Here is a 24,739-nt window from a genome sequence, read left to right as displayed (position 1 = left end):
TCCGAATATCATGCATAGTTTCTCATTTATTTTGTTCTCCACATCTGTAAATTCCCAGTTTGCCAGGATGTGCATAAATGGGTCTCTTCTCCTCAAGACACTGACGTCTCGCTGACGTATTCCGATGACCCGTCGTTTCCCCTTTTCCGATACAGCGTGATGTGGAACGCGCTTTACCGAAAATCACTGATGCCTCGTCGAGTGAGCGATTTAAGAAACACGATTTGAGAGGATTTTAACATTGAAATAACGAATGTATAGACAAAAAACGAGACAACGACACTGCCAAAACTGACTGTCGCCCATGAAGAAGGAAAAAATTAAATGCTAAAACATGATTATGAATATAACTATACTCACATATTCACACACACAAATATGCTAAAATGAAATTAAATACATGCTAGTTTTTATACACGTTTCTTGCGATAACACGTGCGTCTATATTGGCCCCCGCGACGCACCGATGACCTCACCAGTCACCGGACACTCATTGGAGCGCGAGCGGGACCTCTCGGTTTACAGAGCGTGCGTCCGTGCGCGTGGTGGTGCTGGTGGGAACGGCTAGTAGCGGCTCGCGGTAGCAAAGATGGCGGCGCTGAAGGAGGAGCAGTGCTACGGGCTGTCCTGTGGAAGAGTGAGCAACGGTAGCAATGTCTCCGTGTTTCACGTCAAACTCACTGACAGTGCGCTGCGGGCTTTCGAGGCTTACCGGAGCGCCAAGGTGAGGGGCTCAGCGGACCTGCGGGCGGCCGTTTAATATTTGTTTCTGTTTAGTTCGTGTTGAAAGTGCTGCCAGTAAACTGAGGGCTTAACTGTCCTCACTCGGGCTGCTGCTGCTACCACTACCGCTGCTGGTGGTGGTGGTAGTGGTAGTAGTAGTAGTAGTAGTAGTGCCACCTCCACACGGAGATAGTCAGCCTGTCTGTTGGACGGCTAGTTTGCCTGTTAAAGTGCCCGTTTTTGGCAGCTGCCCGGTGATGCTGACCGTGCGGTCGATGTTTCTAGCCGGACTCCCTTAACTCCAACCCGCTTCTGTCATTTCTCAAGCTCCGCCGTTCACCGCTACTGGAACTGTGTGTTGGGGGTTAGGGAGGGGGGAGTTCGAGCCATTTAATTGTATCATTATGTTTGCTCGACATGTTTATTCAGAGCTCCGTTCTGAACATGCTGTAGATTTTACAGCAACGACAAAAAAGGAGCATATTTGAACTTAAAAAAAAAAAAAAAAAAAAAAAAATAGGGAGGAGGGGGGAGAAAAGAACGTGGGGAAGTCACGGGGTTTTGCGCTCGACGGTTCGGATGTTTCCAGAAACTTTTACAGAGCTGTCAAAAAATCTGACCAGCCTTGCTAACGTGACTAGCCGGGCAGCCCCTCTGCCTCCCCCACCACCACCTCGCCACAATCACGGTGACGGACGCTGCTGGACAATATACGCGCTGTCTCTCCCCCAGCAGACGTCAATATTTGTTTCGGTACCGTCGCCTGAATGGGGAAAGCCTCGGGTGAGCGTGCGTAATGACAGCTGTGGGAATAACTTGTGGGAGGGGAGGGGTGAAAAAGTTAGCCTGCATTCATGCGAGGAAGACGGCCATGACGTCCAGTAAGGCAGCCACCCCTCCTCCGTCCACCTACGTCGGTCAGCACATTAAAAAAAAAAGTGCGTCAAAGTTATTAGAGAGAGAGAGAGAGAGAGAGAGAGAGAGAGAGAGAGAGAGAGAGAGAGAGAGAGAGAGAGTTTTAAAGCCCAGCAGGAGGCCTGCTGCTCTCTGCAACTGGCCCTCGTTCTGCAGTGAACAGTCCTCGGCTGTGCAGCTTTTCCTCCCTCTCTCGATGCCCATCTAGTGTTTCAGCTTCTATAAATATTTGACAGGCAAAACTTGAGCAAATGGGCTTATCTCCAGATTCAGTTGCCGCACGTTGGGGCTGCAAGCTGATAAGCCAGAAACAATATAGCTGGAACAGGCAAGGAGAGCGAGGAGGGGGGTTCGGTAGCTGTGCAGACAGAGGAGGAATTTTTTTTTAAACCCGAGCTGTCACAGCAGCACAAGACGGGATTGTCATCGGTGATTGGTTTGCTCAGAAAGCTAGCTCCAGCGGTTTTAAAATGGTGTCTGAGTTTGTTGTGTAGTTGCGTGTCTGTGCGATGTTAAATTTTCAGAGAATGCAAGTGATTCTGTTCCTTTTTATTCACAAGCATACAACTTTGCATGTTTTTATTTGTTAAAGGGCTGTCGTCTTGCTATCTTCGATTTTTGAGTTCAGTCCTAAAGTTCCCACATTATATCCACTTCAAAATCTTTATTTTTAGTCTGGACTTCTGTGGAGCAACCGCACACAAATATTTATGCTACAGTCTCTACAAACCAGCACATTAAGCCTTCTATTTACGGCTTCCTGCCAAAGTGCTTGGTGTTGGCTTCCTGCTGAAACCGATGCTTTGCTGTACCTTCCACATCTTTGGAAGGGGGCAGAGTCAGGGCTCAGGGGCTGAAAGAACACCTGGCTGGGGGTGTTACTAATCTGCAAGAGGTATCTGTAGTGTTTGTGACATCACAAAGGGCTATGTTTTTGTGTTTTTAATACATATTGTGAAAGTGCAGCAACAAAAAGTACATTTGGATTATTTGGGGGAATTTTTCCATCTGGGGATTTTTTTTAGCATATGGGAAGAACAAAACTTCTCTGTTCACCTTCCCATTGCATTGGAGACGATGCAAAGACGTGTCATTGTCTAAGTTGGCTTTTTTTTTTGCTTTTGTTGTTTAAAAACGATGACTCCTTGTGGCAAGAAAAGCGCATCATCCACATGGACTTCCAATTGCTAAATTCAGTCGAACATCAGCAGCTCATCAGAGAAGAAGACAATAATAAAGGTTCAGTGTTCACACTGTGCCTAGAGCACATCATGCCACACTACAGATTCCTGTCACTTCCTTCTCCTACGATCAGTCATTGCAGAGCCACCAGCTTCAAAAGTGTGGTTTTTGCATTGAAATGTCTTGACAGGCAAGTGAAGGAAAAAAATGTGGAGAGTTGTTTGACTGAGTCACTGACAACGCCAAAAATAATGTTTACATTTCCTGTGTGTGTCTCGTCACGTCAGCTTCAACAAACAGTCAAGAAATGCAAAAAACAATCATCTGCTTGCTTGCTGACAAAAACTCATCTGCCTTGTCTGAAATACATTATGTGCTTTTGATAATATGTAGGTCAATCCTGTGCATCCCTCTCGGGATTTGCTTTTACCCCCTTATAAAGGGATATTTTCTTATCTACATTAATAAAATTAGAACAGGTCATTATTCTTGCACAGCCCTTCAGCCGACATGGGATTCTTCTGCTCTTCGTGTTTCTCGGTTGCCTTTAAGGGCGCTCAGCCCCTCAAGTGTCACAATAAATTTAACACTGGCTGCAGCCCAACAACGCGGGTGAGCTAGGGACGCGGTAAACAAAGAAGGAAGGGCTACAGAACGACGTGCGTTTCACTGCATATGTCATGGCATTATCAAGTCAGCAGACGCTCATGACTCGGGCTGTTTGACTGGAAAAGATTGAACGCTGGCAGGAACACGTGTTCATGAGGAAGCTGTGAATGTGAAGCGGTTCTGTACCAGCGTGTGGACCTAATCATGTCCACCTGGGGCAGTGAAATTCTTGTGACGTTGTGTCACCAAATTCTTTTACATACAAGCAGAGCAAAACTTTCTGGCCTGTATGATTTGTTCCAGTGCAATCTCAAAGTCACGGCGCGTTGCCCAAGAACCTAAGAATTTTTAGACGCCAGAGTCACTGTCCACAGTCAGTTTTCCAACCATAACCCCTTTAATTGGGGTTTGTTTTTTTTTCTGTTGACGACATCAAGGAGCAAGTGTTAGTGTGAGTTTACACTTCAACTTCCGGTATGATACATACCTGACAAACCGTTTCTTCCATGGTTTGTTTTTAGGGCAAAGTGAACTTGAACTCTGCTGTAGCCCTGTCACTGGCAGTTTTTTTTCTCTTTTTTTTTCACTGGCTGTGACTTCAGCAAGGAAGTGAGTAAGGCCACTGGTGAGCTTGAAAGCGGAAAGATTTGTTGCGTTAATATGAGGTCTGCGGATGGTTTTTATGAAATGTAGTACCGTGAAACTCGCTTGGTGTTTGATTTAGAAAACCAATAAAATCTTGTTACTTTATTTTCGTGGAAGGATGTGACGGATCTCTCCAAGTGGAAAGTGCAAAGAAAACTTTTAGCTGCAGGCGTTAAAACTAAAAATATGGCCCCTACAAAAGAAACATTTATAGGCAGTCAAGGAAAGTGGTGCAGAGAAAGTACCTAAATGTTTTATGTGCAGGCGCATGCCAGTTATCAGCTCTTCCATTCTGAACCCTCGGATGCCCAGAGCTGCATTTTGTGTTGTGTTATAGTCATAAATAGGCAGTTATAAATACTTAATATTCATCACTGTAGAGACATTAAGCTGTGTTCCAAATTGCATACTTCTGCTCATATACCTCAATACCATGCATGCCCTCATTGGGTGCTGCACTACTGATCTCAGTAGGCTAGTTAAGTGTTCCCCCAAATCATGTACTGCTCGTTTGCCATTAGTAGTAGCGATGAGTTGTTTGTTTGTTTGTGGTTTTAATGGCAAATTGCAAACAGATGGCAAAAGACAAATTCTTTGCGCACAAACCAAAAATGCGGCCCAGAAGACGAAAAGGTTTTATTGTCATTGTACGAAAAAAAAATGCAACACAATTTTGTTGGGAAGCCGTCTCCTTGTAGCAGCTACATTGTTTGACATAATGCTCAATTAAAAATGTGCCACTGTAGCCAGTAGCACATTAGCTAGTTAGCAGACGCCAACGCTGAATCTCACGCCAACGAGGTTTCGGCCCTCCTGCTGTGCCACCAGTGTGGCCTGTGTTGAGGGTGAGACGTCCTTTGTTCCTCGTCCAAGTTATTTTGGATTGTTTTGAATCGTACGCTGCATTTTTGCATACTTCTCCGTGTGAATGCACTTCATGCTCTCACGCAAAGTATTTAGCAAAGAGGTAAGTGATTCCTAGCGCACCTCTAGCCTTTTATAATGATGAGGTTGTGTTAAAGAGCCCTGATGGTGACAGAGGGCGTACCTAGTGTGGAATGCTTGCCGCTTGCTGAGGGGTCCTGGTACAAATAAACATGTCATGCCATTCCTAATAAGGAATGACAGTGTCAGAAAGGAGCATTGCTGAGTTGCTCAACGATGTTCACCACGGCTGTCTGTGTCGAAGAAATGGTTGACGGTATTCAACAGCGGTTTAAACTGGAGGGCATTTACTTTTTTTTTAAAATGAAGCCGTGACACATTTTGAGGTGTGGCCTAAATAATTAAGAGTTACTGGGAAAGAAAGGACAGTTATAGTTCTCTAGATCTACAGCCATGTCATTAATCTAGTTTTTTATTCATTCATTCATAAAGTTTCTATACCCGTTTGGCCCTGCACTCAGGTCTGCAGGCGGTGCTTTGGCCTTTCCCAGCTGTTTTGTTGACCAGTTTATTACAAGTCCCTACAGAAAGACAGAATGTTAATTGTATTAATTTGACCTAGTTGAAAACAAATCTCTAAATTAATTGTAAAACCAACTTTACATTCTGTTAGCTAGTCAAATTCGAAGAAGTTGCATGCTACTGGTAAATTCTTAGTGTGGTGATGCATTTTGATTTTCCTACTGATTTCCTACGTATTGATCATTGAAATGTATGCAAAAAGGCATTGTCAGTCACCATAATCCCTTAAAACCCTCAAACCCTAAACACAAACTAACAATTTCCAATTTCTGTAATTCTGGACAGACGTATTCCCCTGTTTTAACAATGCTCCACCTCCTCAACCTCCCCTCCCCCCTATGGACACGGTATGGGCAGTAATGGAGACCAGGACAGGATTCTGGTTTCTACACCCTGCACCACCAGTGCCAGTACTATGGTTATTTAAGGAATGCTGAGTCCCCGGTTTCTGCATCACGGGACGCTGCAGGGGATGACCATAACCACCCAGGCCAAATATGACTCCAAATGTCATAGCGCTCCTCTGCCCTGTGTCAGGGTTACCATGAGCCATCATGTCATCCCAGTGACACTGCACACTCTCTGACCTGGCCTTCAATTTTCAGTTTCAAGAGAACTACCTATAGTGTTTTCTCTCTTCACGATCGTCGTGTTTTCACCCGCGGAGGACATTCTTGGCCCGCCCTCAGTTCGACGTGCGCGACAGCAGACGTTGAAGTCCGAGCCAAAAAAATGTAATCAAAAGAAACCGGTTCACAAACCAGTTCTGTTACATCTGCGAAAACCCCATTTGAGAAGTTGCGTAATCTAGCCTGAAGCATTGAAGTCAGCTTCATAGTACATAAATCCCTTTTAATCAGGGCTGTTTCCGGAAGACGGAACTGTTCATTCTCTCTTTCTGTTGTGCATTTAGTGTGTGCGTCTTTCTCCGAGACCACGCTGACACTACATTTGGAATCGTAATAGCATTAAGTACAACACACTTACATACTGCCACATTTGTAACATCTTAAATATGTTTAGCTAACACAGAAAACCTCATTGACAATGACAAAATATGAAAGCAGGGAATACCAAGTGTCCATTAAAATGTTTATATTGATAATTAACCGAGGGTGCCAGCGGCCGTCCCAAAAGTTTCACAGTCAATCAGAAAATCATTTTGCAAGTTTATTTCCATGCACTGTCTTTATCCTGTAGTTTCCTCTGTATTGTAGCCTTGCATGACAGTAAGGTTCACCTGCTGCTTGGCTCACAGTTGCTTTCACAGGCAGCCAATGATAAGTAACATGCAGCTCGCAGTAATGCCACATTTGTTGACGTGGCAATGTGTGAAATGTTCCTCCTGGAAACTGCACCTTGGTCACGTAAGATAACTGTGTGTCAGGCAGCGCTCGGCTCTGATGTTCAGTCGAGGTGAAACACAGAAAACAATGTTTTGATTGATTGGAAGACGCGCCGGGACAGAAATAAACGGCGGACATCTCGTTCTTGCCACACGCCTTTCCGGTTTTGCGATGGGCAGCAAAGGTTACGAAAACGGAAGCAGGGGAAACACTGCAGCACCGTTTCACCTTTTGTTGAACGAGTGAAACCCTATACAGCAACAGCCCTGCTGTGTGACCGTCATGCAGCTCAACACCTGACAGTGTGGACGACCTACAACCCAACCCATAGAGATTCACATAGGACTATTTCTGTGTCCGTGGGCTTGAAAACTAAGAAATCCCTTGTTGACACAACCCACAAAGGTGGCTCAACTTGTTTATTGATAGAATTTGTGTCTGCCCATTTAATAAAATATTTGACATTAAAGGAGGGATTTAGTTTTTCATCTCCTGCAAAAAAAATTACTTTATTCACAACTATGAATTCTGCTGAAATTCTGTTGTTTTTTTGCTTCCTGGAAGCAAAGCAAAGGAAGATTTTGACGTGATTAACATTGTCACCAGTGTGGATTAATCACAGGCGAGTTGGCCGGAGGTTAAAGCCTCAGCCATGCCCCCCTTACCATCGGACCACGGCCGGGACCCGGGCTCTGTCCTAAAGGTTAGCTCTGTAGAACATTCTGGGCTCAGGTCCCAGAGAATAGTGACATGTCAGCAGCCCATTCAAATGAACAGGCTGAGGGTAGCACTATGTTAGCAGTGCTGGACCGGGCTGGGGGAGGGGCGGGCGCAGGGCAGGAGAGCTAAAAGTGGTGCTAGGTTAAACCTCGCAGAGAGGGTGACTCCATGAAAGGTCCAGTGTCCCTGTATGGTGTGGGCGAGCACCAGACCAATAACAAAACACCATATCACACCGCTGACGGCCAGCAGGACGTACTCCTGTTGTTGCATGTGAGAATGAGAAGAATCATGTTTTTGTCTTTGTGATATTAGCAGCGAGCTGCTTTACAAGGAGCTTTTTGCATGTATTGGTCATAGAGGTGCTTATGAAAATATGTATTCTGTTCATTTCAGACCAGAATGGTGCCATACTAAAGAAATAAGCAGCCGACAGAGCATTTTTCTTTTCCTGACTCAGCATTAATGTGTAAATATTTCAGGTTTCATTGTAAACAATCAGTATCTTTCTGGCTCTCTCATAATTCGTGGTCTGTATAAACCCTATATTAGCGGAATGCAACGATGAAGGGTGTGTTTTTAAATGAATCCAATGATCATTTTCAACAGCCAAATGCTACTGCTGGAATTTTAACAATATGCTCGTGTAACATGTCTTGTGCAAACAAAGTGTGTCTTTCTTGGAATAGGTCTGAGTGACATCTTCATCAATGTGTTTACAGAGACAATGATTTAACGCTGCTGTTCTTTGTCTTTTTCAGGTCCTGTCATCCAAACCATTGATCAGGTTTAATGGAAAACAAGGGGTAAGACAAATGAAAACTCAACTTTTTGACTCTTGATTTTTTGCTAATCGTTTCTCTTCCCGATCAGTCAGCTGGCAGGAGGAGTTATTTGCAGTTTTCCATTTAGTTCTGTAGCTGCTGCGATGCACAGCCCGGCGCGAGCTCACAGAAAGTCAAATTTCCAGTGGACGGAATCCTTAAATAAACACATCTGCTGCACACTTTTTAAGACGTTTGTACCAGTCGCCTGCCGTGTGGCCTTTTCCCCCCCTCAAGATGTCATTTAGGGCAATGTTCTAAAGAGGCTGTCTAGACATGCTAGAAGTGTCGTTATGGTTTTAATGATGCATTCATTGGCCTGTGTGTCATGTGCTGTGTCAACTTTACCCAAGTTGCTTCAGAGACGTGACCTAGCTGCATTTTCCTCAGCTGCCGCCACCGCCAGATGTCTTTCTTTCTATTTTGTGATGCAAAATATGCTTTTTTTGGCCCAGGTTCTTTCTGTGTGGAGTTTGCATGTTCTCCCTCTGCGTCTGCGTGGGTTTCTCCAGGTTCTCCGCACGCGAGTCTAAACTGGCCACTCTAAATTGGCCAAAGGTGCCAGTGCGAATGGTTGTTTGTCTTTCTCTCTGGCCCTGAGACAAACTGGTGACTTGTCCAGGGTGTGACCACGCCTTCGCTCGATGACAGCTGCGATGGGCTCCAGCAGCCCCGGTGACCCCCGTGTGCAGGAGAAAGTGGCTGTAGAGACGCAAAACGAAACAAAAATAAGACAGTCTCATATTATTTGTGTCAGTTGCGTGTCGTATTTCCACTGCAGCTGAGCGAAAGTTGCGCCACTTTGCTTCAATGGTGGTAATACACAAAGGCTTATTAGTAGAAACACGATGTTGCAATGGAATGTTTTTTTGTAGGTCGTTCTTGCGTAAATAAAGCTGCGTCTTTGGTGACACGCCTGTGTCAGAGAATTAAATGCTCACTCTGCTCCAAGTACTTTATGGCCCTGTGGAGTTAAATAGACGTGCACAGGAATTTACTTGTCCATTTGTTAAAAAGCAGGTTATGCATGAATCAGCAAGGGTGACTACCGGCTCCAGCTGCCAGTCTGTAGATCCTCTTAAGTCCAGTGGATATTTCTGACCTGTTCGTGTGGGTTCTTGCAATGGAGACTGATAGAAATCATGTAAAGAAAGGCACAGTGTTAAAATGCAGTCATTTAAATTCTCCTCTTTAGAACGATTGCTAATTATGTACTCATCACAACATCCATTAGTATAATGGCAACTGTAATAATACATAGGATCATATATTATTACATTATGATTATATATCATATTATAATTATTATAGGAATATATGTAATACATTTCAAGCTGAGGTGCTTAATTTCAAACAGTCCTCCGGCTGCGATAACTTGTTTTTACAGTGATTGGGGGAAATCTGGATTGATGGTAAACATCAGCGGAACAATCGCACAAGAAAGCGTCAGCAATGATCCTTCTTATCACCAGCTTCTACTCGTGTTGCGCCAAGGCTTTCTTCTCACCAAGAACCACTTATTTGGCTCATATCAACACTCCTCTTCATTCACCCTCAGGGTTTCTGCTGTGGAAAAGATTTTTTTGTGCGTGTTCGGCCACATTAGCACATTTGCTGATCTGTTAGTTACGTTTGTTGACCAGAGCATGTGTTGCCACTGTTTATCTTGGTTGGCAGCGCCTCTAAACACGGCGGCCCCGCTCTCATGTTTGCATTGAACGAATTGCAAATGACCGTTAATGTTTGTTGCTGATTAATTCTAATGCGTTTTTTGTATTTTGGAGAAAATCTGCTGCCTCTGAAATGCCAACGGCAGAAGTGTGAAAGTGGCAAAATCACAGAGCAGATGGGCCTGGCTGTCAGGACAAGAACCCATTTTCATTCACTAAATATTCATTCACTTTGTGCTCCAACATTATGCGCAGACACTTTTTTTTTCTCACTAAGACAAACGATGAGGTGAGGAATTAAAAAGAACATTAAGAAGAAATGAGCCTAACGTCTAGTTTTTTTGGGGGGTCTAACAGCCTAATTTAGAACCGACCGTAGGTGTGAACGTGATTGAGTGCTAACAGGTTGTTTGTCTCTTTGTGTCCCTGCGATAAACTGCCGACTTGTCCAGGTTGTTGCCCTCCCTTCTCCCCAAAGACAGCTGGGACAGGCTGCAGCTCCACTGAGACCATGAGTGCGGGAGAGAAGGAAAGGGATGCTTGGGTTCTATATCCTCTGTGACTGATTCTTTAAATGGCTTTTTTAATAACAAACTGTCTTTGAGCAACCCGAATGACCATCTGTCGAGAGTTTTTGTGCGTTCGCTGTGTTCATCCTCGCTGGCTGCGTCGCATGCTTAGTCAGCTGCGGAACCTCTGCGAGGTGCCAAATTAGCCGTCACGCACGAGACATCCAGCTCAGAGCAAAGCCGTCGGTCTTGGAAACCGTTTTTCAAAGCGTCTCGTTTGGTTTCGCTGCTGTTTTTCAGTCGACGAGAAATAAAGACGACAGACTGTTTTGCTATTTGTCTAACGCCGAAACAGACAACTCACTGGGGAAGCGCTAGCCGCGGGCTCTCGTTGTCCTGAGATTGAGAGAGACTGAAATGTGGTAACTCGTGGTGACGGAGAGCAGAATCGCTTGGGCATTCACAATTTTCAGCGTTTTCCTCGGCACGTCCGCGCTCTGACTTGGCCTGACTCGGTTTTCTGTCTCCTCGCTTCACTCCCGGTCTCGGCCGTGGAAAGTGGACCGTGTTCACTGAAGGATATTTGTCCACTCAGGTGACCTCAAAGTGAAAAGAGGCATTGATTGCTAGATTCCACCGCAAAAAAAAAAAAAAGAAATGAGAAGATGAGGTTAGCTAGCTGCCGTCTGGAGTGCAGAGGTGTTGCAAAATCAATTTCTGCCTTCGGAAACCTTGTGTGGAGACGTGACTTGGCCCGTCAGTCACTTGTTTTCCTTTGCAGTGTGTGCTGGTCTGCTTCCGCTTTAGTTTCATCCCAGATTTTCTTCTCGCTTAGAATCTCAGAGCTGTAAAGACACTGCGTTTGCATGTTGATTTAATATGGGATTATCAAAATAGTCCCTTATCAAATGAGGTTTATTACACCTAGATATGAAGAATAGTGATTAACCCTCATATCCGTTATCATTGATGATGAAAATATGGCCACATTCCATCAAGTTCTGTTCGTCTGGAAGTTGTATGTGTTGAATCAGGTTAACATAGAGACTTCATCGAGCTTTCATTTCAAAAACTTGTTTTTTTGTTGTTGTTGTTGTTGTTGTTGTTTTTTTTTTACATGGACAGGCAAAGTAATCCATCCGCATCACACCTACGGTACGTGCATGTCAAACTGGAGCGTGAAGTGTGGAGGTGCACTTTACCTCTGCTCTGTGAGTCACAGTATCAGCCCAGTCCCTCCCTGATGCTGTGCCTTTCAGCCACTTCCTCTGCCTCTTAATCACTGCTGCGCTCACAGAGTCCACTGCGCTCCTCTGTGTTTTTGCAGAGAAAGACAAGTCGCTGGCTGCAGCAAAACACTTTTTACCACCTGATTTGGTTTGTCAGGTGTTTTTTTTTTGTTTTTTGTTACCCCCAGCACAGCTGTAGTGAGCTTGACTTCAGAGCTACTTTAATATGGCTGAAACACTTGCGTATTTGGGATACGTTGAAGGGTTCTTATTCACGGTCAGGCGTTACATTTGAGTGATGCCATGTTCCTCTGGAATGCTGCTCACCGGCGTGACTCCTGCAGAGGTGGTGTTTTTCGCCATACAGTAGGTTAAACAAAGGACAGTATTTATTTATAGTTGGCCACCTGCAGCCTTCACACGTGTGGGGAGAACTCTGGTAAACAGAGCTGAGCAGCCCGCAGTCATACCACATGTCGGTGTCAGCACTGAGTCACAGACTGAGCCTCGGATCGAGGCCGGGTCACTGACCACGAGCTGCAGCTGCCAAGACGGCCTGTGCTGCACTGCTAATCTGTTACCTTTCTTAGCGGACCTCAGCTCAGTTCGTTATGGAATTATCACGCGTGTATCACAGGAAACTGACCCTTGAGGTTTTTCACAACAGAATCCAGAGAAATAGTATAAGGGAAGGTTTAAATGGTGATGCATCCATTAACTCAGTCTTGGAACGCTGGTTCGCTAGTGTTTCCTAAGTGAATCTCGTTGCAGGTGGAGTGCGTCTTGGCCTGTAGGGGGAATTTACGTAACTGAAGGCCAGAGGCTGCTGAAATACCCTGTGCAGTTCTTCTTTTTATAGAAACTTACCTGAGGTTCCTTGTCACGTGACCGGATCACGGTTTCAGAGCGCTCTGCCACGCACGTACGAACCGGCAAGAGAGAGGGAGGGATGATCTCGACGATATTAAAGCGGGTTGGAGGTTGAACAGCTTTTACGTTTGAGATGAAAACGCAAGAGTTTGAATACGTCAAATTGACAAAAATGGTATTTGGGTGTATTTTGGTTGTCCTTTCTCATGGCTCGCAGGTCAATGATCTCAATATAAAAATACACATTTAATGCATGGATGATGTAGAACATCATGTATGACCATGGAATGTTTGTGTTGAAAACTCATTAGTGCAGAGCAGTTAAAAAAAAAAAAAGTACATTTTCATAAATACTTTTGTGTTTTCCTCCTTGTCTTGTCTCTGACAGAGAATTTCAATACCACGGTCGGAAAATTCCAATGAACTGCAAACATTTAGCTTCTACCTGTCCAATGTGGGTCGAGACAACCCGCAGGGGAGCTTCGACTGCATCCAGCAGTACATCACCAGGTGAGAGGAAACTACATGCAGCTAATTCCTCCTTCTACAAACAGAAATATGCGTATTTTACTAGCTGCAGTAGCATCAACCACAACACCCAAAAATCATTAAAAAAAAAAAAAAAGTGTGTGTGATTTGCATGATAGGCACAATGGGGAACAAGAACCTTCTGCTTTTTGATGTCGAGCTTTGCAACCTATTTTTAACACGAGGGTCAGCTGGAGTTCATCCACATCTCTGCTGCCTAATCAACCTCCAGTTCCAATCTGAAAACCCAAATGACAGAGCTCCAACTTCCAGCTGCACCCAAAACTGTCTTATTTCCTGCCAAGTCCCCCACAAAGAGAGGCACGTGGCCGGGAAAGAATGGCAAGTCATGTGGCAGCTGCTTGTGCTGTGGAAACACACAGTCGAGTAGAAATATCACAAGAAAAAGATTTAGTGAAGGGTTTTTGTTTTTGTCAGTCGCCATCCGAGCAACGTTTTTGCGACGACGCCTCGAAACGGCCTCATCCTGCGTCCGCGCCTCTCCCCACTCACGGTTTCCCCTCCCTGCTCTCCGCTAGTGAAGGGAGCGTTCAGCTGGACTGTTTGGGCGGCATCCAGGACAAAATCACAGTTTGTGCAACAGACGACTCGTACCAGAAGGCCAGAGAGAGCATGGCCCAGGTTGAGGAGGAGACTCGCAGCAGGAGCGCCATCGTCATCAAGCCGGGAGGGAGATACGTAGGTGAGAAGACCCGCATAGGACCGCACACACCCTGCACCTGTCATTTTGGTTTCACAGGTGTTCAAAGACCCTACAGTTCATAACTTTAGGTATTCAAAATGAAATATAAGACTGACACGTTTTGATTTTATTATTTCTGAAGATGAGATTTTCTGATTTCTCTCCCTCTGAAGCAAAAAGCAAAAACGTTCTGCATCACCTCTGCGCTTGTGCTCTTTTTCACAATCAGTTTATTTAAACACGCTGAAACTCTGCTCATCAGATTTCGGATATTTTATCAGCCTCTAAACAACCACACTTGAAATAATTTTTGTGCATTCGCTGTTTTACTGACGTTTGCAGCATAATGTCCTTTTGTGCTGAGGGATCACATTTTTCCCTCAGAAGGCGGCGGCGAGCCTGAACAGGGTTCATTCTTAAACAGCTTTTAGAAAAGCTGTCCCTCCAATAAGGTGGTAAAAGCTTCGCGTTTGTGATGGGGAGCGAGTTTTCGTAGATGTAGCAGGTCAGGGTGCGATGCATCATTTTGTGAGTCATGTGCGAGTTCTCAGCAGCCATTACTCACACAGTTCACAGCTGTTGACAGAAAATCAATGGTTTTACTCCTGAGATAATTGTAATTTTCCGTTCTCTGTAATGCTGCACAAGATGACGCTAAAAAGTCGCTGGATGACTTTGAGGTTGTTTGTTGCAGAGTCGTATTGTCATCCCCCTTTTAACTGAAAGACTCTCCTCAGTGGCCTTCTCATTTAGAAGACCTGCCTTTCCTTTTCCTTTTGAAACATCTCCAACATAATAAAAACCCTTTCTTCACTCTTCAGGGAAGAAGGTTCAGATCCGGAAACCGGCACTTGCCCAGACGGACGTCGCTCCGTTGCGTAGGTCCTCGCGGCCCGTGATCATCTCGAGCAGCGCGCAGAAGAAGAACACGCCGCAGCACCGGCCGCTCCGCGAGCGCCTCATGCACCTGTTGGCTCTCAAGCCCTACAAGAAGCCGGAGCTGATCCTGCGGTTGCAGAAGGACGGGCTCCTGCCGTCGGACAAGGACTACTTGGACAGCCACCTGCAGCAGGTTCAGATGCAAACGAAATGCAAAAGGGCTGAGGCGTTGCCAAGGCGTTGCTCAGCACGGTGGCCAAGTGATTCACCTCCGCTGCACTTTGCTGTTTTTCTAGGTGGCCAACCTCAACGGCAAAGACAACACCTTCACATTGAAGGATGTTTTGTATAAGGAAATTCAGAAGGACTGGCCAGGATACACAGAAGGAGACCAGCAACTACTCAAGAGGATTCTTTTTCGGTAAGTCCGAGCTGTGACTTTCTATCAGAGGGTTTGTGACAATGAGAAAATCATCATGCAGTTCAAGTAATAGTTAAACAAAAGATGTTTCACCTGTCGACTGCTCACAAAACTGCCCAGTTTTATATGCTCCTGGTAGATGCCACACCTGTTTTTTTTTTATGTTGGGTGTAAAACTTTCTGCTTACATTATTAATAATCATGATATGCTAGGTAGGTTATGATTATAAAAAAAAAAGCTGCCTGGTATTTGCCTGGATGCTCCTGAAAATATGCATTTTGTGTATGAAAGCACTTATTGTGTGTCTTTAAATATTCAATGTTGTCCATCGTCCATTATCCACAGCTGGCTGTCTTTCTGTTGAGGGGCTAAAAAAAAATCAGGTTCCTTAGTATCTGGGACACTAAGAGAAAGCAAGCTTCCAGGAAGCTAAATATAGATGGTTGGTAGCACTGGATGGGGTGTGTTGTGGGCGAGGTAGTTTCACGGTAAATTCAACGTAAATCAAGGGTTTTATATCCAGGCTACTTTTGCTGTTGTAAGTTAGGCTGCAGATCTAAGAGGCACATTCTGTTCTTGATGAGAGATCTTGCAGTACAACTCAGTACTTGTGTTAGAAAAAGTTGTACATTTGAGGAAAGCTTCCCATCTTGCATTGGTGACATAGCAAGTCTGCAGAGTCTGGACGTTCATGTATAAACTGAAGGGGGAATAAAGGGCTGGTTTGACTTAATTGCTGCTGTTTTATCACCATTTGGCAAGACCCGTTGAATGAGGTCTAGCCAGATAAGCCACCCTGGGGCTTTTTGCGCGCACCACCCTCAGTTTGAGATTACATAGTGGACACAAAAATGTCCTGTGTAAACAATGTTAACTTGAGGTAGATGGCTAAAGGAAACTAACACTGGGTGACCAGAGGAACACAACAGTGCAAGACATGTGGAATTATGTAATTTCCAGACGTGTTTTGCTTGGATTTTTGTTTTATCTTTTTGTGTCCTTTTCACCTTAAAGTTTTTGAAAAGTTTTTCTGAGAAAAAAAGTATTTCGGTCATTTTACAATCCTCGCGGACAAACGAGACAGTATGTACGTGTGCATAACAAATTGGCGTGTTTTCTATTTTGCTGCACTTTGAGCTCGGGGAGTTTATCAGCTGACCGTGCTCGCGGCTCGCACCCCGCTCGCTCGGCCACGAGCTCTGAGCCGCAGCGGATCGGTCATGCAGGAGTCGCGCTGCAACATGATTGGAACACTCATGAAGCAACACCATTCCAGCATGTGCTGATCTGTGTGTGAGGTGGCACCGGTCCAAGGTTCACCCAGATCAGCCTGCTGCTGCTGCTGCTGCTGCTGTTGCTGTACCTACAACGCGCACCATCACATGCACGCTGGCCGTGCACGAGCGGAGCACTGGCAGAATTGTGCGTACCCAGTTGTCGCCTTCTGATAATGTCACCAGCTGTTGCAAGCTGTTCTTTTACATCTCGGTCCGTACTGTTGCCTGGGCACTGTTGCTCTCCATTAGATGACTCTGTTTTAACAAAGACTCTTGTGTTTCGTTTTTGGCCTTGCGTGATCAAAATGTTTTGTACGCGGTGCGAACAATGTTTGCTTAGTCACAACCAATCTCAGACTCTCTTTACAGCTTGACACAAAGCGGGCATCAGGTTAATGTGATCCTAAGTAAATTCTAGTGCCAACACTGCATTTAATAGAGCTTTATTAATGTGTACTTAGTGTGCGTGTTGTTGAAATGACATTGAATCATAAGTCGGTGAAGGAAGCAAGCGCATATTTTAATAAGCTTACCGCCAGTCATGAGTCACAGTTCACACTGGATGCCAAAGCTGCTCGCCCATTCCGAGGAATGGAGCGACAACATGAGATGTACCTGTGTTTCTAATATAATTGCGTAAACAATCCCATGTTTGTTGAAAAGGCTGTTAAGAATTTAATGGTACTGAGTGACTTTTTTTCCCCTGAAATACAACTCCTGACACTGCTTCACAGATCAATAGTTGTAAATTCTTATATGGTAATACATATACTGTATAGAATGAAGCCGTTAAAGGAAAATGGTTATGATCTAGATTTTGTTGTTTCCGTCTCCACAACGAATGGAGCGCTGCGGTAAATTGCACCGCATTTTGCGGCGACGTTGCGTCCGTAATCTGCGCCACCTTTGCGTCGTATCGACAAAGGTTTTTGCACTAATGATATGCAGCCGCAAAAACACCCAGAAATGCGGCACCTAAGGAGTCAGAGGAGCAGATTGCGCACCTCAACATGATTTGCGCACCAGATCGTTCGATATTGTAACCTTGCTGCAAACCTCAATCACCAGACGTTGAATTTCCAACAGAATACTTTATTTTTGTCGCTGTCAAACAACGTGCACATTGGCTTTCTTTCCGAACTTGCGCCAAGAAAGAGACCGTTGCACGCGTCTCTCCAAATATCCCCACCGCCCCTCGCACACACACCTTTCTGGTGTCTCCCTCACCCACATGAAGGTTAACATGTTCCGCCCCTTGCGAACATGAGGATCAGGCGCTGTTTCTAATGAGGTATATTTGCACAGAAGAGGGTTTCATTTTGCACAAAATGACCAATTTAAATGTATTCAAATAAGTGTGGTACAGCCCTGCCGCTACCTGCGCCTCAGCGCATTTTCTGCTGCCCTTCACCTCTATGCGGTCTGGTCATGCAGCTTAGGAGGTCTGTGGATAGGACACACGGCTTTTGATGCTATTTCACGTTTTTTCTGGAGCAAAATCCAAACAATCACTTTGTGGATCTGGACCTTAGCAGATAGAATCTAGACTTCCTGTGAAGTGCAATGTACCTTCTGAATTAGCACGGTATCAATGAAATCTAACGTGTGTGTGTGTGTGTGTGTGTGTGTGTGTGTGTGTGTGTGTGTGTGTGTGTGTGTGTGTGTGTGTGTGTGTGTGTGTGTGTGTGTGTGTGTGTGTGTGTGTGTTTTATTTTAATTTTAGGAAACAGAACAGCAGTGCTTCTGCTTTGGAGAGTCCTCCCAAAGAGCCAGCGAGCAGCTCTCCATCTCAGGTGGGCTTCTTCTTCTTTCCTCATTTTCACAACCTTCTGTTGTTCTTGTGCTATTTACAGAAATAGCACCTCTAGATAAATATCGTAAATAAGTGCGTTTCTATTCTTATTAGACCTGTGACATTGTCCAGAGGTTTAGTGAGTGATTTTTTTTTTTGTCTCAATTTTTGTTCCCGCTGTTATTTTCAAATTTGTATTTTTTCAATCTTCTCCAGCTGGTGCCAGAGAAACAACTGGTGAATTTCATTTCCTTCCCAAGACAGTCTTCACTTTCACTTTTAACTAACCAAATTTCTCTCATTGACCACCCGTGTATTAGTCAAATATTTTTCCATTTCATCTCCATCCATTTTGGCACTCTTAAATGATGCTCTTTCCTCAGCAGCACGTTCCTCCTTAACTCCCGCCTTCAACTGTGTTCTTCTTCCATTGCGCTTCCTCCTTCAGTAAACGCAAAATACAAAGCCACTCGCAAACGGCTCCCCGGGCTTTTTTCTTCCTTATCATATCATTGGCTTAATTTGGTAAAATACCTAAAGTGTCATGTAAACTTCATGTAGGTGAGGCAGGTATCAAAAAGCTGCAGAAAATTGTGAAACTGTGAATTGTCTCAGACGTTAACATGTCATTTCCGACCATTCAAACAAGATTTTCCCTTTGTGCCAGATGACAAAACAAAACCTACAAAGGAAAAAAATGCTTCCATCTCTTTTGATGAGGAAAACATAGTTTGATGTTGGAATGCTTCTGTCCCTCATCACTTACTGTCCACTGGTCTCGGTAATCACCGAAATTTCACCTCTTGACATCAAGTTGTTATTTTTCAAAGGGCTCCTGTTGGGTCGGTTGACACACAGCAACTGAGTCAGCCGCTCCCAAAGACATGATGAGTGTGGGCCGGGTCAAACGGGGCCTGTCTGTAATGTAATCCCTGGTATTGTGGAAAGACAGCAGAGTCATCATTGTCTCAGTGCCGCTGAGAACACAGATCTTCTAATTCTTTGCCGTCTCCATCTAGCGCCACCTCCAGATCCTCTCCTCTGCCCACACGCTACATTTTCTCCCGTTTGTTGCGACTGAAAAAAAAAACCCAAAACACAACAATTTGTCTTTCAGAAACGGCCCGCCGCTGACTTTATCGACCCACTCCTCAACAAAAAGCCCAGGATATCGCACCTAGCCAGCAAGGCTACGACAGCCCCGGTCAATGGCAGACTGAGCTCCTCCTGCGGAAGAGGAGACGCGGCCGGAGCGCAGGCGGGCGTGGCCGTCTCCGTGTCGGACGCGGCCGTGATGTCCAGCATCCAGCACCTGCCCATGCTGGAGATCCCTCGTCCTTTCGAAGCGCTGTCGGACGTCAGCAACGACTCCAGCCACAACGGCAGAGACTGCGACCCTCAGGAAACGGCGGCTTCCGAGAGGCTCAGCCAGCCTCCCTCGCTGGTGTCCAGCTCAGCGGCGCTCCCGGCACGCAGCGCCGGCACGTCGTCGCCCGGACACACGGCCCTGCCAGGGCCTCGGGACAGCAGCCCCGCGCCCACCAGCAACAAGTCCAGGAAGAAGTCGAAAAAGCATAAAGACAAAGAGAAAAGCAAGGACAGAGAGAAGGGAAAAGGGCGAACGCAACCGAAGCAGGCAGAGAAGAAGAACCACGAAGGTGTGGCTCCCGTGCCGGACCGAGCCAGTGAGTTGAGCTCAGAAACCGTGAGATGCAACACTATTCCGCAAAAAAGCACAGGTGAGAATCATACACACGCAGAAAATCATGTATTTTCTTGCGCAAAGTGTCGAACTCCCTCCGCAGTCCAGTCAAGCAGCTTTTACCTCATGTAGTTTTCTGAATCAAAGTGCCACTTCATGTGTGGATGGACTCCAGTTAGTCATCACTGTGAGTAGGTGCAGTGATATGGCCAGTGTGACTCAACGATTGAGAGGTGGAGACCCCTGCTGTTCATATTCATGCACTCCAAAAGGTTAAAGGCAATGCATGTAAATGACACAGCGAAGAGAGACTCACAGTTCAGTTTCTGTTCAAGTTGCCACAGCAGTTTATCTACAAAAAAATATGAATTTCATTCATCTTAAACTGTGTTTCAGATCTGAATGGAATGTGCAACAGCACCAGTATTTCTTCTTCATCAGCACCAGAAGTTGCAGAGTATTTATTGTAAGTATTTTCTCTTTAAAACAAGATTGTAAAAATTGAAGAATTGGAAGATGGAAATGCTCGGAAATATTTTTGCTCTTTTGTTTATCCTTTCTTTCAAAACCTGCGCCCCTCCGTCTATTCCAGGAAGTATAAAGTGATCGGCTCTCCCGAGCAGCGCCAGAGATATAAAAATGATTTCAACGCCGAGTACAGCGAATACCGAGGTCTGCACGCTCGGATAGAGGGCATCACTCGGCAGTTCACTGTGCTCGACAATGAGCTCAAACAACTCCAGCCAGGCACAGACAGATACAAGGTAGATCAGCTAACGGGTCACACTGCAGATCTGAAAAATAGGATTCGAAAAATACTTCACAGTTTCAGTTTTAGCTAATTGAGCTGTTTGTTGTTTCTGTCCACAGACAATCAATAACCAGATCATACAAGAGTATCATAAAATTAAAAAGGTAAGACAAAACCTTTGTTTAGCACCGAATGATGGCGTACAGTACAATAAAAACATAACCAGATGTTTTTCTTTCTTTCTTTTACAGTCGAACCCAAACTACAGCCAAGACAAGAACCGCTGTGAATATCTACACAACAAACTGTCTCACATAAAAAGACTTATCGCCGCGTTTGATCAACAGCAACTTTAAAAGTAGTTAGCATTCTAATTATTATTAATATTATTACTATTATAATTATTATTATTAGACATTGTTTCTTTGTTTTCTTTTTTTCTGGAAACCAAGCTGAAAGGAAAACTATGGATTCCACTTGTGCTATAGATCCTCTCTAAAGATGCCACGAGGGGAGTGTTAAACTGTCTTGTCCAAAAGGTTCTCATGAGGACTCAAGCAGGACACAACTTATTCTTTCTGTTTCCTTTTGGTCATTTTTTTCCCCACTTTTTTTGAAGGTGAGGTTGTTCCTGGCATTGCCAGGTGTGAGTCTGTGTAGTTACAATCAACAACTGATGGTGCACAGAGATCAAAGAGAGTGAAATAATGGAAACTTGCTCAACATCCAAATAATATTTCCTGTTTTTAAAACGGGTGAAGGCTGACACCGAGTGGGAAAAAAAACTGAAAACTTTTTTTTTTTTTTGAAGTAAAGACAAATGAAGTTGTTTTCCCTGCGTTGAAAATGGGATGGATGTGATGATGAATTTCAGATTTTTCTCTTTATTTATTTTTGACACTTCCCTTGGGCAGAATGAGTCTGTTCGACCCATCCATGATCAGAACGTATAATCTGTCTTATTTTTTTAACCTGGCATCCTGTGTTACCATTCAGAAGTTGCCTTGCCCGTCGGATCCTCCTTCTCTTGGCACAATGTATTTCTCTTTTGAAGAGACCATGAAAATAACTTGATGAAATCAAAGCAAATGCCTTTAAGCGCAGAGTCAGACGCAGCTTGGCGCGCTCGGCTCTGTCTGGTTCTTTTATTGTTCTCTCTTTTTTTTCCTCCTTCTTCTAAAATCCCAGGCAGATGTCTTAACAGCGGGGACGTTTGTTGAAAGCTTCCAGTCACTCTTGAGCTGTAGATTGTTCTTTGATCTTCTCACTGGATCGTGACCCACCATCACCCCATCGATGGCAACAGTCCCAACGTTGTAATGCAACCATATCGATTTGAGCAAAGGTTTAGGCATGAATTGGTCGTCTTTACACTTAAGGTCATGCTGGTTTTGTAGCATTGCAATAGAATGACACGAAGACATGCAAAGAGCTTGTTGCAAGTTGGAATCATCTTTCCGAAGATCCTCTAATTGTAAGATAATACAGGCAGTTGGTTGACATCACTCGCACCTTAATGAAATCATTTCCACACATTTTTTTTAGTTTGTCTTTGAAAAGATCAGTCTTTTTCAATCTGCTTGTTCACACGCGCCCACGCCTAAGTCCATCAAGAAGACTGTTAAGATGAAGCCATCCTTGTGTATCTTCCAGGTGGAGGCCTCTCAATGGAGAAGGTATTCTAAAAAAAGAAAAAAGGTTTTGCCTTTCTTTTTTTTAATTAAAAAAGAAAAGAAAGAAGTGATGTCAGAAATTTACCGGGTTTGACCTGATACCAATTATCTTGCCCAGCTCTCGTCTTTCAGGAGCACCAAACAGATCAGTAATTTCTATTTATTTTATTTTATTTTCATACCGGCACTCATGAGAGCGAGTGAAGTTTAATTAGTACTGCATTGATCTTTTTATGTGAAACAAACAAAAAAAAAATCAGCACTTTTTCCTCCTGATCTTGCTGTTACCCGGGCATTCGGTCATACTGACTTTTCTCTTGTCCACCAGAGTGCATGCTTTGTGAATGTGTTACAATGAACTGTCTTTGTATCTCCACTTGGAGAGGGGGAAGGGGAGGGGAGGGGGCATAAAAAAAATTGTCTCAAAGCACTATCGAGTCCCATCTGAATAAGTACGCAATCAGTTCAGCAAAGCTTTGACCAGCGTGTACCAAAGTGCTCACTGAGAGGACCGCGACAAACTGACCCTCTGAAAACGTTGTCCAAGGATGAGTCTCAGTATTCTACACTTTGTTACTTCCTCTACCCCCCCCCTCCCCCCCCAATGGAATCATTCTCGGTGTGAGGAGAATAAGGGGTTGGAGTTGTGTGATGTCATTGCCAGGTTGGATCATATCACTCTCCTAATGCAAACACTACATCAGGGCCAACGAGGCTCCACGCTGAGGCGGGCGGGCGGGGCCAGGTCGGAAGGGAGGGAGCACAAAGTAAAGGTGAATGTATTTTTTTTTCTTTTCTTTTTCTGGATTCCATGACTACTGTATTTCACCTCTGTCACAGTGTTTAAAAAGCCCATTGTGAAAGACTAGATCAGCAAGCATGTGTCGCTCCGATGGAGAGTAAAATGTCTGAAAGTAGCCAGCACAGGAGAACTGTTGTATGAGTTGATTGTGCCAAAATGACCTATTGTATAGGGTTTTTTTCCCCTCCCCCTTTTTATTTCTCTGCGTATATACAAGATGCTGAAGAAGCGAAAGAGGGCTTTGGAGAAAAGTCATAAAATGTTGGCGCACAACCACAGAGTACGCTTTTTTGAAAACTATAAGGGACTGGGACTGAAATTTATCTTTGTTTCAATAAAATTCTTTAAAATTCCTTATTTGTGAAATTCTAAACACGTTGTCGGTGTCGGTTCTTGGCCTGTGTGTTGCTTTGTTTTTCTGCTACTTTCTGCATCAATTGTCTTGAGGTAATGTTGATGTACGGCACAGTAGTGTTTCTTTCAAGGTACGCAGGTACATGCTTTTCGTTTTGATAAAAATGAAAAGCATTTTTTTTCCCCCAGCGTGAGCACGCTGAACCGTGAAATCTGTCATTCTGCAAACTGATCTTCACTTGAGACGTCTCACTAGGCTTGATCTCTGAATTTAAAAGCTCTCTCTGTAGATGGCAGCATTTTCACACTCTTGAATAGAAGTCTGACTCCGCCACACAACGACAGAAACCTTTCATTTTGTTTTCTCGCAAACAGCAGAATTGTTACGAGTGTCTCTCCTATCTACCCAATGGATGCCTCATTTGAATTTACTCTGGATTTCTTCACTGTTAAGTGTATTTTTTTTTTCTGTAAGTGCATATCTAATGGGTCTCCTGCTTTCCAAACATGTCCCCTGGAATGAAAGTCCAGATTGTTTTTGTTCTTTCTTATTGTCTTTCCCCTGTAGAAGAAGAAGGAGAAGAAGGGCCAAGCGTGGTAGCTTGATCAGAGGCTCCTTCTGCGGAGGAACCAGAGGCGACGCGGCTCGCTGAAATCCAACAGAAGGGCCTAACAATCGCACAATTCTACATGGGGAACTGTGTTCCAGTTGGCTGTTCTGAGCCTCAGTGTTGCTCCTCCAGGCTTGTGTCCCATGGCTGGCCCCAACACTGCTTGGGGAGCCTGCGGAGGGGGGGGGACTCAGTCAGCGAGTTCACTGTGGCAGCCTGCCATCGTACTCCCAGCTTGACATATAGCAGCAAATGAATTCGCTGAGACTGTTGCAGCGTGCGCTAAACCCGCTGCCCCCCCACCCCCCTACCTTTTGTCTCCTCACCAAGAGATCTTAATTGTCAGGAGTTGCAGGTCCTCTTTGCAATCCTGACAGTGGGCTTGTATAAAGATAATTAATGTGGCACCATACCACGAAATGAGGGCCGGTTATTCATTTGAGGTCATCGGTCTGCTCAACAGACTCAAATAGCTTAATTAACATGGTTAGTTTTGCTGATGAGGCTATTTTAAGTCTGACTTTATGTCAGTAAAC

The 24,739-nt window shown here is 44.6% G+C and overlaps 1 protein-coding gene across 2 annotated transcripts; it reads left to right on the top strand.

Moving 5' to 3' along the window:
- Positions 1–513: 513 nt before the first annotated feature.
- ell (elongation factor RNA polymerase II) lies at positions 514–23,611 on the top strand. Of its 2 annotated transcripts, none has more exons than XM_076039443.1 (12): positions 514–724; positions 8,369–8,413; positions 13,098–13,219; positions 13,777–13,940; positions 14,762–15,012; positions 15,116–15,240; positions 18,242–18,311; positions 19,428–20,049; positions 20,409–20,478; positions 20,605–20,776; positions 20,883–20,927; positions 21,015–23,611. In XM_076039443.1, the coding sequence occupies exons 1-12, from the start codon at positions 590–592 to the stop codon at positions 21,117–21,119; spliced, it is 1,926 nt and encodes a 641-aa protein (XP_075895558.1). In that variant the 5' UTR covers positions 514–589; the 3' UTR covers positions 21,120–23,611. The 2 variants fall into 2 exon arrangements, with proteins under 2 accessions (XP_075895558.1, XP_075895559.1); XM_076039444.1 differs by lacking the exon at positions 514–724 and adding an exon at positions 7,443–7,590.
- The last annotated feature ends 1,128 nt before the right edge of the window (positions 23,612–24,739 follow it).

Source organism: Nelusetta ayraudi, unplaced genomic scaffold (genome assembly GCF_046127955.1).
Source record: "Nelusetta ayraudi isolate G7.1 ecotype Tasmania unplaced genomic scaffold, CSIRO-AGI_Nayr_v1 ptg000059l, whole genome shotgun sequence".
Classification (NCBI taxonomy): Eukaryota; Metazoa; Chordata; class Actinopteri; order Tetraodontiformes; family Monacanthidae; genus Nelusetta; species Nelusetta ayraudi.
This window is presented reverse-complemented; position numbering and strand designations above follow the sequence as displayed.

Coding starts and splice junctions, on each gene's coding strand:
- ell (XM_076039443.1), top strand. CDS start 590: ATGGCGGCGCTGAAGGAGGAGCAGTGCTACGGGCTGTCCTGTGGAAGA. Junction 15,013..15,115: donor TGGACAGCCACCTGCAGCAG/GTTCAGATGCAA, acceptor CTGTTTTTCTAG/GTGGCCAACCTCAACGGCAA. Junction 20,928..21,014: donor AGTATCATAAAATTAAAAAG/GTAAGACAAAAC, acceptor TTTCTTTTACAG/TCGAACCCAAACTACAGCCA.